The 15,092-nt window shown below is 42.7% G+C and overlaps 1 protein-coding gene across 4 annotated transcripts in view; it reads left to right on the top strand.

Moving 5' to 3' along the window:
* Positions 1–15,092, top strand: part of Syne1 (spectrin repeat containing nuclear envelope protein 1) — a 477,339-nt gene that overhangs the window by 417,613 nt on the left and 44,634 nt on the right. For 2 of the 4 annotated variants that reach the window (XM_087912026.1, XM_085688027.2), the window contains 2 exons: positions 3,840–3,998; positions 10,238–10,404. In XM_087912026.1, coding sequence (XP_087768152.1) covers positions 3,840–3,998; positions 10,238–10,404 — 326 coding nt within the window. Of the gene's footprint in view, positions 1–3,839; positions 3,999–10,237; positions 10,405–13,795; positions 14,009–15,092 lie in introns of those variants that run through there. The other 2 variants (XM_085688039.2, XM_085688033.2) reach the window with 1 other exon arrangement.

Here is a 15,092-nt window from a genome sequence, read left to right as displayed (position 1 = left end):
AGAGCCCGTATCAAAGACACCAGCTTTTCTGATCCTGCCTTTTACTGGCCAAAGGCTGATACCTGAAATCGTCCAGCTCACCCTGGGATGAGGTTCACCTACTCCTCAAAGAAATAGGTGCTATCCTGTGATAACCCCCCTGCAGGTGTTGGTGAAGGGGTGCCCTAGCATCCATTTTTGGCCAACATGTGGAGGAAGCTACTCAAGAGTGGGAGAAAGCCATTCCAAACTCTTAAGGAGGAAGCTTCTTGTCCTTAGAAGGAGTCACCAATCCTGGAAGTTTCTGTATCAACTCAACCCAGGTTTTAGCCACAACACCTGCCTTCCCACTCTGACGGCATATGATTGACAGGCGGAGAATTCACAGTCTGAGTCTTTCAGGAGAGTAGATCCTTCTGTGCTGACTGACATCCCTGCATAGCACAGTCTGGGCAGAGCTCGGAGGAGATGAACTTTGTCCATGGAACCTTGCAACTTATATTCCCTGTTAATCCCCACCCCAAATGAGTTCACCGCCACTTGCCTCTTCTGTATTATTCTGCCTCAAAGAAAATGAAATGATAACCTGCGTTGCATTGCTTGGGTAACACTGGTGGACTCAGTAGTGGTACCCAATCTGGAGAAGTAGTTATTTAAATAGGATTAATTAATAACCCCAAAGAGGGAATTTCTAATGGAAAATTTTTCAAATCTGTGCTACAACTGTGTGGCCTCCTCTTCAGGAATCTCAGATTCCTGGGGTTGCTCTTGTGGATAGTATTGCGGGCTTGTTACCTGATTCCCAAACTACTCTCAGGTATAAAATCATAGACAAATGGGGTTCTGTGGGACCTAGAATATTGTCTACCTGAGCATCAATAGTCAGAGGCAGCATTGCTAGCAGAGAGGCATAGGGTACCTTTGAAGTGTTCTTTATTACCATAGTTAAAAGGAGATTAATTCGAAATACTTGTTAAAAATGGAATGCTAGGTGTAGTGGATCATGTCTATAATCTCACCCCTCAGGAAACAGAAACATAAGAATGACCACCTTATATCTGAGACCAGCCTGGTCCATGTAGCAGGTACCATGGTAGGTATGACTAACACAAAGAAGCATTATATCAAAAACTAAAATACACAAAAATAAAAAAATATAAATGATTTGGGCAAGGTCTGGGAGTCAGAAGCTGTAACCCCAGCGCTCAGGAGGCTGAGGCAGAAGGATCACGCCTTCCAGACCAGCCTGACTGCTAACATGCTCTGAGTTTGATGTGAGCCGGAGCATGACATGCATTTTCTCTTTAAATTTATTTGAAACTTTTCATAATAAAATATTGAGTTAAAAAAACCCAAATCTAAGCGACGAAAATTGATGGGCTGGCTTCTTGCTCAACGGAGTCAGTGACTGGCTGGCTGTGCCATGACCTCGGGGGACGGTCCTCCAGTTTTCTGATAACCCCACTAATTGGACTTCATTTTGCCAATAGGCGGTGACTCTCAACTGTAAACATGCCTAGGTAACTCAAACAGCACTGCCAACCAAGAGCATTATGAAGTTACAGGATTTTAGAGTCCTGGAATGAATTGTTCTAGAGTCTGAGAAACAAACAAACCATTGTATCAGCAGCAGTTAAGTAAGTTTTAAAAGTAGTCTGCCCAGTTTCTTGAATGGGCAAATGAATTGGTTTGTTTTTCTGTAGAAAAGGTAGATATACAAATGACCCAGAAAAATCATCAGTGTCCTTATCCTCTAGGGAAGGACGAATGGAAATCAACAGTAGTAAAGGACTTCTTACCACTAACATGGCTCTGGCCAAGAAGACAGAGAATGACCAGTGTGAGAATATAAAACACTGCAACCACTTTTGACCAAAAATTGTTGATGTTACTGTATCATCCAACATTCATATTAAGGATGTACCTAAAGAAATGAACACTGTGTCTGTGCAGACACCTGTGCATGACCTTGTGTGGCGGCATTATTCAGAGCCAATCAGAATTAGAACCAACCAAAACACCCACAGTCAGATGAATGGACAGATAAAATATATCACGTCTATGTAGTGAACCAATCTCAAGTTAGAAAGAATGAACTATGGATATATCCTTTAACATGGATGAATGTTTAAAGTATGCTAAAAGTGAAAGAAGGCCACTACAAAAGAACATAAACCTTGATTCCAATTTACATGGAACGTTGGGACTAGGCAAACACACGGAGATGGAGACTAGACCAGCGTTGGGAGAAGTGTACAGAGAACTCTTTCTTATATGAGACCCTTTGTTTCTGGAGAGACAAAGTCAATGTGGTGTGTGTGTGTGTGCACATATGTGTGTTACAGAAGGGGATTTAGTATATTGCTTACCTCCTTGGAGTTGAGTAGTATGACACCTCTGTCTGAATCCTACACAGATTCCAGGGGAGTGAGGGAAGCTAAAGTTACCTAGTTCATGAAGCTGCATGTCTGGGCAGCCCCAATTCAGTACCAAAGGTCTAGAAGTTCCCGGGAGAGTCTCAGGTTTTCAGTCCACGTTGGAGAGGTGGAGAATCAGAAATACAATGTCAGTGGAGGGAGAAGAAACAGGGAGGCCACAGTCGCTCAGGAAGCAGAATCAAAGACACACAGGTGTATGTTCCATTTTCCTGAGACCTCTTTATATCTGGGCTGACAAATAGAAAATGCCACCCACTTTAAGGGTGGGTATTTCCCCTTCAGCACACAGGTCCTGGGGAATGCCTTATAGATGATTCTATAACCCATCAAGTTGGCAATCAAGACTAAGGGTCACATTGCTGATAGGCACCTTTATTTGGGGTGGGGTATGAAAATATTTTAAAATTGATCATGGTTATATTTCTACAACTCTGAATATGCAAAATACATTCAGTTGTATATTGAAGAGGGATTGTGTTATGTGAATTATATCTCAATGAAGGTAAAATGAAAACAAACCTTAAAAAACCCACCTTGTTAGCTCTAGTAATTCCAGATAAAGGATACTTGGCTTACATACGCTTCCACATTTTTTGAAGCATTCTGTGCTCTGTAGCTCTGTACAAGTTTAATGAGAAATTTTGATTATTTATGTTTTAAAGGTTAAAGGTTAAAACCTATATCTAGACAATGAAAATCAAAGTTATACAAAAGAAAGAGAATGAAAAGAAAAGTGTTATAAATGGAGAAATAAAGGTGCTTGTTTGGGGTAAAAATGTCAGGGCAGAGCTGAACCCCAGGAGTCATTGTCTGCTTCTGGCGGCTAGATTTCTGCAAATCCTTCAGCACACAGTCCAGGTACAGGAGACTCAACTGTCTTTTCCTGTTCACTCCATCCTGTCCTTCCATCCCTCTATTTTAAAAAAACAAGATGCTTGTTTTTGTTTTGCATGTATGAGTATTTTGCTTACATGGATATAAATATGCCACATGTGTGCCTGGTGCCTATGGAGGCCAAAAGAGGGCATCAGATCCTCTGGAACTAGAGTGACAGGGTTGTGAGCCATCACATGGGTGCTGGGAGCTGAACCTGGGTTCTCCAAAAGATCATCAAGTAGTCGTGACCACCAAGAGGACATCATGTGGAGCTGGAGTTTGAGAGGATTGTGAGCAATCATGTGGGTATTGGGAGGTGGATCTGGGTGTCGGTAGGTCAACTTTGGTTCTCTGCGAGAGCAGCCATTGGGCTTAGCCTTTTCTCCAGCCGTCTTTCCCTTTCTTCCTGTTTCTTTTGGCAAATCCTCTATTTCATGCCCACAGGAATGCCCAGGTCCCGCGTAATTCAGCACGCCATTTCCTCCTCAGGGTAGGCGTTGCTCTCTTGTTTCCCTCCTCATCACCATCCCACTTTAACATTCCCAGGTCTCCTTAAGACGACAGCAAGTGAGCGAGCGGCTGAACGAGTGGGCCGTCTTCAGTGAGAAGAACAAAGAACTCTGTGAGTGGCTGACCCAGATGGAGGGCAAAGTCTCCCAGAATGGGGACATCCTCATTGAAGAGATGATAGAGAAACTCAAGAAGGTAAGTGGCGGGTGAGGTGGGGTGTGCAGGGTGATGTGGCCCGGGGCTCCCTTCTTTCCAGTGCTTCCCTGTCTTCCCTGTCCCTGTCACTTCCCTGTCCCTATGTTTACTACGTTTACTACATCCCTATGTTTTCATAACATGTGAAAAGGGAACATGGGAAAGACCCACTTTCCATGCAAAATCTACAGGATGCATTTAGTTTGTGAGGAAACAAGCTTTCTGCTTTCTATCCTGGAGGAACCATTCATACACACCACTTTTCTGTTGGTTTTATTTCTTATGGGTTGGCTTTTAGAGACAGATATCACTAGAGAGGAATTAAAAGGAAAAAAAAACCTTAGAAGGAACGAAACTGATTTTTCCCTAGAAAATATGATCTATTGGCCCTCAGTAGGAATGAAGACATTCCTGGAAATTCTGAATTCCTGTTGTTTCAAGCTATCTATGCATTTTACAATTATTTGGATAGAGGACTTTTTTTTATATCTAAACAGGGTTCACTGAATCAACTCATAATTTTAAATGTTTATGTGGGTTTCGGTAAAGTTTCTGCATTTCTGAGTAAATACTCTTGTCAGGATGTTGATTTGAGGGTCTCATTAGCACACGTATGGTGTATTTTTCATGTTTACTTGTATGTTATCTTTCTGGAGCAGAAACCCTGCCAGGCTGTAAGCCTGCCAGGAACGTGGATGCTGCTGTCTGTAGAGTTCTTTGCTCCCCCTGCTCTGTCCATAGCAGTGGATGCATCGCAGAAGAGCCTAACTTCTCAGAAGCCTGCACTTTGTGGTTATTGAGCATAGACATGACATTACAGCTTTATTTAGTCTGAAAAGCAATACAGTAGTTATTGGGGAAATTTATCTTTCTCCATTCACACACATACAGAGTAAAGATAAACTCCAAAGCCAACACATAGCATTCATGGCTTTATCCTTCTTCCTGGGCCAAGATGATGTAGGCATTATCATAGTATCTACAAATAATGGGGTTTTGCTGGTTGCTAGGTGTCTAAGAATGTTGTATTAGGCTGCTCTATTATATTAGTTACCTTTATAAATTCTGCTAAAGAGTAATTCTTAGTTAGATGTATCTCTAGTCTCATTACCTTTCTCTAAGAAATTCAGAATCTATATTTTATGAAAAACTTTTTTTCATAAACATTTTTTAATACATTTTATTAAAAAAACTTTCTAGAACAAAATATAGCCACAACTTAAAACTTACTAAAACTTCAGTTTCTCATGTGAACGATTTTATTTATTATTTAGTGCGATGTTGAAAATCCTCTTTGAGCAGTGGGCCTGGTGGTATGGGCCTGCCATCCCAGCTACTGGTGAGCCTGGGACAAAAATATAGCCCAGGCAGCTTAGTGAGAACCTGCTAAATAAGGAAGAGCAAAAGCCTACAAGGGAGTGGGGAGCGGATTGAGGAGGTGGGGAGTGGGGTTGAGGGGGTGGGGAAGCAGGGTTGAAGGGGTGGGGAGCGGAATTGAGGGAATGGGGAGCAGGGATGAGTGGGTGGGGAGTGAGGTTGAGGGGGTGGGGAGTTGTACTGAGAGCCTTGAACTGCCTTCTTAGCATGGATGCAGTCCCTGGTTTAATCCTAGCATCACAAAAGTAAAGAAGGAAAAACAAAAGACATCTCTGTGAATACGGATTCTGCTAGTGTGTATAGAAGATGTCATGGAACTCCAATGCTTTCCTGTCTTTCTTGCGCATGCACAGCATCACTAAGAAGAGCTCAGTATTGTTGACAGCGTAGGAAAAACCAAGCGACAGATTACTTAAAGCCAATGATTGTTGTCTGTTGGCATTGACACAAGCAGTTTCAGTTAAATAACAACCCAAGAGCACAGTTTTACTCCAAATGCATTTCAAGGTTTGGAGTGGCTCTTTTGAAGTCCACATTTCTCAGTAAAATCATCCTAATTTGGGGATGGAATGTTAAAACTATACATAAATGTTCTCAGTACTTTGGTTTTTAGATCCCTTTGTGTTGAAATAACATGAGCCGTGGGTGGACTGGGACGAGGAGTTCTAAGCATGCCAGGGCAATTGACTCTGAGCAGGAGTGCAGCTTCCCCTGCCGTCCTCTTTCTTTCAGGCCTCCTTTCTTCAGACAAGTGCGTAAGAGAGTATCCCACCTTTAGAGGAATGGAGGAGGAGGCCACTTGTTTGTTCCCGGCTGCTCAGCCCCCAAAATAATCACACAGAAACTGTATTAATTAAATCACTGCTTGACCCATTAGCTCAAGCTTCCTAATTGGCTAACTCTTACATATTAATTTAACCCATTTATATTAATCTGTGTATGACCACGTGACTGTGACTTACCAGCTAAAGTTCCGGCATCTGTCTCTGACAAGGCTAAATGACTTCTCTCTGACTCTGCCCTTCTTTCCCCCAGCATTCAGCTTAGTTTTCCCCACCTAGCTCTGTTCCCCTATAGCTCTGCTATAGGCCCAAAACAGTTCCTTTAATTATCAATGGTAATCACAGCATACAGAGGGAAATCCCACATCAGAGAAAGAGTTAAAATATAAACTAAATATGAATGAAATATAAAATAAAACTTATCTTCATTTATTTTTAAATTTAATTTTGGTAGGGCTTTTTGCAAGGTTATTTTTTTGCATTTGACTGGTGTGCATGTGTGTATATGCATCTTTGCATGTATCTGACACACCTGTATGTACATGTGCTTATGGAGACCAGAGGTCAAAGTTAGGCATCTTTTTCCCTGGTCAGTCATCCTCATCAACTTAGACCAATATGGACAAGTTCAACAGAACCGCCATATATGGGCTGCCCATGCATGCTTCAGCATTGCCAGGACATAAATTTCAAACATTCTCAATTGAACCCATAGCTCACAGATTCATCTAGGCTTGTTATCCACTTGGTTCCGGGGATCCTGTTTTTCCCTTGGTACTCGGAGATTCTAGGCAAGGCTGCCCTCCTGCTCAGTGTTTGCATGGGTTTTAGGGATCCAAATTCTGGGCCTCACATTTCTGCTCTACCTGAGAGCCATCTTCTCCCCTTTATATTATTTTGCAGAGATACTATCTGCTGTGTAACAGGTGTTTTAACTTGGAGTGACAAAGTTGAAAAACTGGAACTGTCTTCTGAGGCTTTGTTGTCCTCTGTAAATAAACCACATCCCCACCACCACCCCGGCCCCCGAGACAGGGTTTCTGTGTAGCCTCTGCTGTCCTGGAACTTAGTCTGTAGACCAGGATGGACTCTAACTCAGAAAGCTGCCTGACTCTGCCTCCTGAGTACTGGGATAAAAGGTGTGTGCCATCACCAGCTGGGTCTGTTGTCTTTAACCAGTTTTTAAGAGGGGCTTGCATAGAGAATGAATAAACCAAGAAGGCGTGAGACCCACTAGCTTGCTGAAACTAATGATTATTAACCTTGAGAACTAATTTATCATGTGTTGCAGAAGATATGACTAAAATAAAGGAACTCAAAATATCCTGCATAAATAACATGACTGACTTGTATAAATCTTTATAGCTGGAATGATATACATAAGCACACATATTCATGTATATATATATATATATATATATATATATATATATATATATAAATAATGATGGCACAGGCATGCATATGTGCTCTTGTGTCTTTTAAGCCTGTTGTCAACTCCTTATATGCTGATTGATTATATATATAATATAATGTTGATTATATATATTTGGTGATTACAGCAGTAAGGTATGAATCCCCAATGCTAAGTCTTCCAAATTGTGTCTTTTATTGTGTTTGGTTTGTTTTCTTCTTGTAAAAGTGATAGTGCTTAAACTCAGGTCCCCATTAGTGCTACATAAGCAATCTACCTGTGAGCCACTCCACTGGACCACAAATTCCTTTTTTTGGGGGGGGGGTTGTTGAGACAGAATTTCTCTGTGTATCTTTGGATGTCCTGGAACTCACTCTGTACACCAGGCTGACCTTAAACTACAGAAATCCACCTGCCTCTGCCTCACGAGTGCTAGGATAAAAGGCGTGTGCCACCACACCCAACTCAATAATTTTTTTTTATTTTTCTCCTTTCACAGTTTTGTGCATGTGTATAATGATCAGTTATTTTCCCCGTTTTTTCTCTCTCCCATTTATATTAAATGCACATACATGCCTGTGTGACACACACACATACACACATGCATACATGTACACACACCACATAACACCACACACACACATATACACACATACACACCACATACATACACACACACACACACACACACACGTACACATACCACACACACTCACACCCCACACACAAACCACACAAACATACCCCTAGTAGTTTCTTTCCCAGACTCATGACTTTTAGTTTTGTTTTGTGACCCACTTGTTTAGGCACAGCTATCTTTTCCCGCATTGGAGCAGATCTCTCCATCCCTGGCTGTTAACAGATCAGTTCTTAAGTAGCTCCAGTGTAGGTATAAGGCAGCTACCATGCATCTATGGGTTGCAATGGCCATTAAGTTGGCATTTCTCAGTTCTTCTCCTTGTCTTCTGGTTCTTATACTAATTGTGTTCCCTCTTTAGTAATGTTCCTGAGACACAGAGAGGGTACTGTGAATGTCTTGTTTGGGGCTGAACACTCATAAGCCATTTATTCTCAGCACTTTGTCCAGTGAGGGACAAGTCTCTGTGTCTACTTGTTCACTGCAAACAAGACTTCTGTGATCAAGGCTAAGAATACCATTTATCTAAATATTTATAAAAATAAATGCTTAGAAGGCAGTTTGACCCTATGACAATTTTTCTAAATAAAAGTATTCCCTTGTGTGCCGCCGTCCCCACCTATGGTCTCCTCAGCCGTGGGTTCTGAGCATGTTTACATTACCTGACATGGACTCCTGCAGAGTGGGCCTCAAACGCAGCCAGAGAACCGTTGGTTACCTCCATGGCAGTGATGCCGCTACTCTACCTGCTCCCTGGCAAGTTGGTCTTATAGTTCATAGAGTTAACAGTGGGTGTTGTATAGCACCTTCTGAGACTCGGAAAGCTAAGTGGCAGTTTACAGCTCAGGTTTATCAACTGAGGTGTGTGGTATCCTTAGCAACAGCTCTGTCCTCTCATCTACGTCTTGGCGGGCAACCAGGAGGAATGATCAGAGCTTGTTTTAGTTTAAGGACATCTTTGACTAATAATCCTTAGGTTTCCCACCCCTAGGATTGGGATTTTCATTCAATAACCCACTGTTTCGTGGAATAGCATTCTCTAGCTAGGCAGGCCATCTACATTCAAATGGCATTTTAAATTTTCATTAGTTTTTTTTTTTGTGATGATTTGGTTCAACATGCTTTGATCATCTTCACCCCATCCATCAATGTTTCCCAGGTCTACGCCCACCCTACTTTGTGTCTTTTATTTTTAATCCATAAAGGTAAATTGGTGCTGCCCAGATATTCTTGGTTGCATGGTCTTTCATTGGAGTATCATCAGCTTACCAAGGACTGTGCTCTTAGTAAAAACTATGTCTTCCTTTCCAAGGTCACGATTGTCAGTGGCTCCATAGCTAAGGGTGGGAGTCTGTGCCCGACTCCCATGAAACTTGTAATTTTTTAATTGTATTTTTATATTGGTTATAAGGTAGTGGATTTCCTTAAAACTTTTTCATAGCCTCTTTATTTGGGTTCTCTTAACCCTTAACCTCTCATCTCCTCTACCCTCCCTGCTTATGCCTTTCCACCCCCAGCTTTCTCTCTACTTTTAGATTGCTTTCATTTTTACTATCCTTCCTCCCTTAAGGTCTTCCTCTCTGCCGCATAAGCCACAACACACATTCATGTGCTTATGTATTTATTTAGCATTGTTTTTTGAGAAAGGGATTCATGCAACCCAGACACGTCTCAAACTCACTCAGTACCCGAAGAAGATTTTGAACTCCTGATTCTCCTGCCTCTACTTCTCAAGTGCTGAGATCACAGTCATATGCCATCATACCAACTTAGCACCCTTTTAAGTAAATAGAAAGTGCCTTACAGTCCCTTTAAGAAAATCCATGTAATAATTGAGTTTGGACTCCACATTTAATTAATCGTGCAATAGGCACTATTAATTCTGTATACACAGACCGATATTCACACACTGTTCCTCAGACCTGAACTGCCCAAACAGTAGAAACTGTAATTAGCCTGTTTCCAGAGGAGCCAGATGAGTGCATTAGGAGGATGCCTTCTAACCTCTGTGGTCACTTTGATTATGCAGGATTATCAAGAGGAAATTGCTGTTGCCCAAGAGAACAAAATCCAGCTCCAGCAAATGGGAGAAAGGCTTGCTAAAGCCAGCCACGAAAGCAAAGCCTCTGAGATTCAGTACAAGCTCAGCAAGGTGAATGACAGGTGGCAACATCTCCTGGACCTCATCGCGGCCAGGTAGAAGAACCAGGCCCAATGGGATGCCTGCCTGCGGGGTGTGTGTGTGTGTGTGTGTGCGTGTGCGTGTGTGTGTGCGTGTGCGTGTGTGTGTGTGTGCGTGTGTGTGTGTGTGTGCGCGCGTGTGTGTATGTCTGTGTGTGTGTGCGTGTGTGTGTGTGTGCGTGTGTGTGTGTGTGTGTGTGTGCGTGTGCGTGTGTGTGCGTGTGTGTGTGTTAGTGCCTGTTGGTCCTTATTCATCTCAACTAAAGCAGCAGCCCTCAACCTTCCTAAGGCTGCAATGCTGCAACCCTTGAATGCGGCTCCTCATGTTGTGGCAACTCCCCCCAACCACAAAATTATTTTCCTTGCTGCTTTGTAAGTGTGATCCTGCTATTGTTGTGCTATAAATATTTACTGTTAAATGTAAATATTCTGGGGGAGGGAGGCTTGTCAAAGGGGGCGCAACCCACAGGTTGAGAACCACGAAGCTCAAGGGCCTGTAGCACCTGGCTCCTTCCTTCTGAGCAACTCTACCACGTTCCTGCTGCTCCCATAAATGGCACGCTCATTAACTTCAAATGAATTTAGGGAGTGGGAGAGAGTGGTATTGGAACAAGAGAAGGCTTCATGGGTATCCGAATACCTATGGAAAAGAGAGAAAAGCCACTTTACCAATATTTGTAAGTGTTCTTACCTGTAGTGGGGAAAGCAAAGAGCTACCACATCCCTGTTGTGTGTCGAGTTGTTTGGGTGTAGGAATGAGACTGACTTTCATCCTTCTGCTTATTCATAAAAATAAACTACTTCATTATTGTCACCCTCTGCTTAGCCACCACAGTGACCATAATTATGGGCCTCATGTTGGAGAGGCAGATTATGTGCCATTTATTTTGTAGATGGGCAGTGTGAATATAAGGGGTGGCAAACATAAAGGGAGAACACATGAGGGCATTTGCCACCGGTTCAAACACTGGAACAACTTAAAGATGCCAAGGTTATTTTATATTAAGAGAGGGACTGACTGTGGAGAGGCTTCACTTTAGGTATGCCTTCCTTCATATTGGGATGCCAATGCTGAGAGACAGCTTTGTCCATTCTTTTCTTGCGTACCCAAAGCCTGAGAATGGTGGCTGGTGCTGGGGTGTGGCTCACTGGGACAACACTGGAGTAGCAGGGGCAAGACCCTTTGTCTGTAAAGTAACTAGAGTGTCGCAAAGACTGGTAGGCTCTGAGAACAAATGCCACCAGAGAGGGCCTCCTCCCTAGAATCTGTGGTGGCAGATATGGAGAGAAACTGAGTTGAAACAGCAAGCTCCCTGCTCAGGGTCATACAGGGAAGGAAAGACATCTCTATACTGAAATTACCTCACAGCTGAAATGCCCCACAGTTCTGAATCCCAGTGTGATGTTTAGTCTCACTTCTCAGCCACCAAGATCATAATAAAATCTTATTTCAGAAGCAGAAATTGAAGCCTCATACGCTATAAATGCCCTTCTTGGAGAGCCCTACCACTGGCTCAACACCCTGGGGACTTCTGTGTGTGTCAGTTTCTGACTCATGGACCAATGCGCTTGTCCATATAATCCCATTAAACTGGTTAAATTTCTTTCATGAATCTCAGGGCCGCAATGATATGGAGAGGGAAAATGCACTGTGCCAAAAATATTTCACATTGACCTTAACACAGTGCAGTTGTCGGCAGCTGGCTTAGTTTCTGCTCGGTTGTCAGCTAACAATACACGGAGGGCGACACTTGCTCCTCAAAGTCATGTTTATTTACAACACATCTGTGGGATTTTTCAGGTGAGAACTTTCTAGACCTTGCTCTTTTTTACCATCCCCAAAGACATATAGACAAACTTGATTTCAGCTGTCTGTTGATAAGAAATGGGTGCTTTGCCCGCTAGTCTCTAAGATGTTCGTCTGTGGCCACTCTTTAGAAGCTCATCATGTAGACGAGTTCCTATGGGAGACTTTTGTGTAGATATCTTGTCCATGTCTACGCACCATTTTTAAAAGCAGAATAGATCACGGGCTGATTGTCAATGAGCTCTGCAGTCGAAGGCCATGCTGGACTTAGTCTGCATTTCAGCTTCTCCCAGAAGTCGCTTGGCTATCACATTTGCTTTCTGTTTCCATGTTTACTGTCTTCAGGCTGGGTGAACTTCCTCCACACCTGTCTTTGGCTATGAACTGGCAGCTGCGGTTGTTCAGTTCTCCTATTCAGTCCCATTCATGACTCCCCCTTTCCAGCAAAAGTGTTGATTCATGAAACAACAGAACCTGGCGCATACTTTTGGAGTTTTTATAAAAGTTTAATTATAGTTTTATTTATATAGTCTGCACAGAATAGGGCCAGGGGAAGGCTACAATGTCTGTGTGAAATTCAGAGGACAAATTGCAAGAGTGAGGTCTCTTTTTCTAGGAATGGAGTTTAGATCATCAAAGGCAGCCGCTCCCGTTACCTGCTAGGCTAGCTCACTCTCCCTCCCCCCTTTTTCTGAGACAGAAACTCATTTCCCTCAGGCTTGAACTCAGCTAATAATCAAGAAATATCTTGAACTGCTGATCCTCCTGCCTCCACCTTCCTCAGTACTGAGGTTATAGGCACGATCCACCATGCCTACTTCTTATGCAGTGCTGAGAACCAAACTCAAGGTTTCATGCTTGCTGGGAGAGCACTCTACCAACTAAGCTACATTACCAGCCCATACATCTATTTTTCATACTTCTTATATGCTTTGTGCAAAGATTTTGAAAATTCCCCAAATTCACAAAATACAGTTTCCTGAAATTCTATCAAGCAAGGAAATTTTAAAGATAGCTTCTTAAAATAATGTTATTTTTGATCACCTTGCATACATTATTTTTAAATACACAAAAGTTTTGTATACATGTAGTGGTGATCAATATTGCCTCATTATTTTCCATGTTGAAATCATCTGTTAGAAAGTGGATATCAAGTGGTATCCCATGCAGGCTCCTGCCCCCCCCCCCCTTTCCCCAGCAACCCCTTAGAACAGCGACTCATACCACTGAGCTGGCAGACTGACCCGAACAGGGGACTCCGCTTCCATTGGCTGCTGCAATCTGCAGCACTTTGGAAGGTTTTGCTGATGTTTTGCCTTTTCCAAGTAGCTTTCCTGGCGTAGCTAGGAGCCCACAGGAAAATCTGACTGTCTTCAGGGAACAGCAGAGACTCCGTAGCGGTCACTATTTCTGTGACCCTTTCTTTAGACCTGTAACCCGCTCCTCCAGGCAGATTACACTGAGCTTTTCCCTTCTTACCCTCGTGGCCTACATTCCAGGAGATCAGGCCTGGCACATGCTCATGAATGTGGGTTTTATTTAGAAACATGACCACTTGTGACTGCCTAGTGTCATGTTAACAGACAGGCCACCAGCACCATTTGTCCACCAAGAGCAGTTTTATACTTCCTAGCACACACAAGGGGAGAAACTCTCTTCTCACCCAGGAAGGACTGAGCCTTTTGCTCTGCAGAGCTTGACTTTTGCAAGCGGAAGCTTCATGGTGGTGGCCGAGGACGTGCGTGCCCTGAGGATGGCGGAGGACGGCAGTGCGGATGCAGATCTCCCAGAATGTGACTGCGATGTCACCAGGCAGGCATCTTCTTGCGTCTCTCTCTTGGGCATAGCTTTAGAGTTACGTGGGGCTCATGGGATAGACACTAGGCTCTTTAATCTGGAATGTTTCAAGCTGATGTTAAATAGACATGAGCGGCACTGGGAGGCTGTAGACCCTGGATTCTGAAGAGCTCGTTCTTGGTTTCTTGTTTCTCTGATGGTCATGTGCAGGAGTTTAATCAGCTCGGTCTTTTAGTTGTGTCTGGAGCATACGTGTCATGCAGGCATCATGGCTCCAGGAGAGAGGCCGAGACGGGAACATGATTGAGAAAATGATTCAGCAAGGCCACCGTCTGCTAGCTGAGGGTGGCTTCTGATTAGAGTGAGAGTAGGCTAGAGCCGGTTCATTGCTTTGCAGCTAAAAGCCTTCTCTATAGTAAATAAAGCTTCTTTCAGAGATGGGGAGGAGGACTTTTCTACCAGAGAAAAATTGTTTCTATTTGTGTTGACTGGACACTTTAGGTCATTCATGCATATAAGTCTTATAAAATATACAGATACTACAATTTAGATCTAAAAATAGTAATATTGTTTAGTGTAAATATTGAGTTCATGATTTACTTTATTTAGAATAACAATAACACCCTTAGTGGTCTAGAGGTTAGATTTCAGAGTTCTTCCCATATGATAGGGATCTTTATTTTAAGATTGGTTTTAAAATGTTTTTCTTTTATTGTCTCACCCTTGGATTAAGTCTCAAAGGTGGGTGGGATTTATTAATAGCAATTTTGGTTCTATTATATTTAGAATCTCAATTCTCTTTGGTGTTGGGCTGTGGATACACTAATTATTTGAAGAAAAGTATGCATGCTATATATTAAACATATGTCTGTGCATGTGATTACACACAGTCATGTGTTCATTTGTGCATGTTTGTTACTGTGATGAACAACTGGCTTCAGTAGTATGGTGCTTCTCAGGAAGGTCGAGAAATTGAAGTATGCTTTGGACCGAAAGAGCACACATAAATTGTAAGGACTTCCAAATTAAGCATGCTTATTAAACCTTGCATATGTCTGTCAGATGTTGGCATCTATGTTAAATTAAGACCCTGAATGCT

This window comes from Myodes glareolus, chromosome 1, assembly GCF_982192425.1.
Source record: "Myodes glareolus chromosome 1, mMyoGla1.1, whole genome shotgun sequence".
Classification (NCBI taxonomy): Eukaryota; Metazoa; Chordata; class Mammalia; order Rodentia; family Cricetidae; genus Myodes; species Myodes glareolus.
This window is presented reverse-complemented; position numbering and strand designations above follow the sequence as displayed.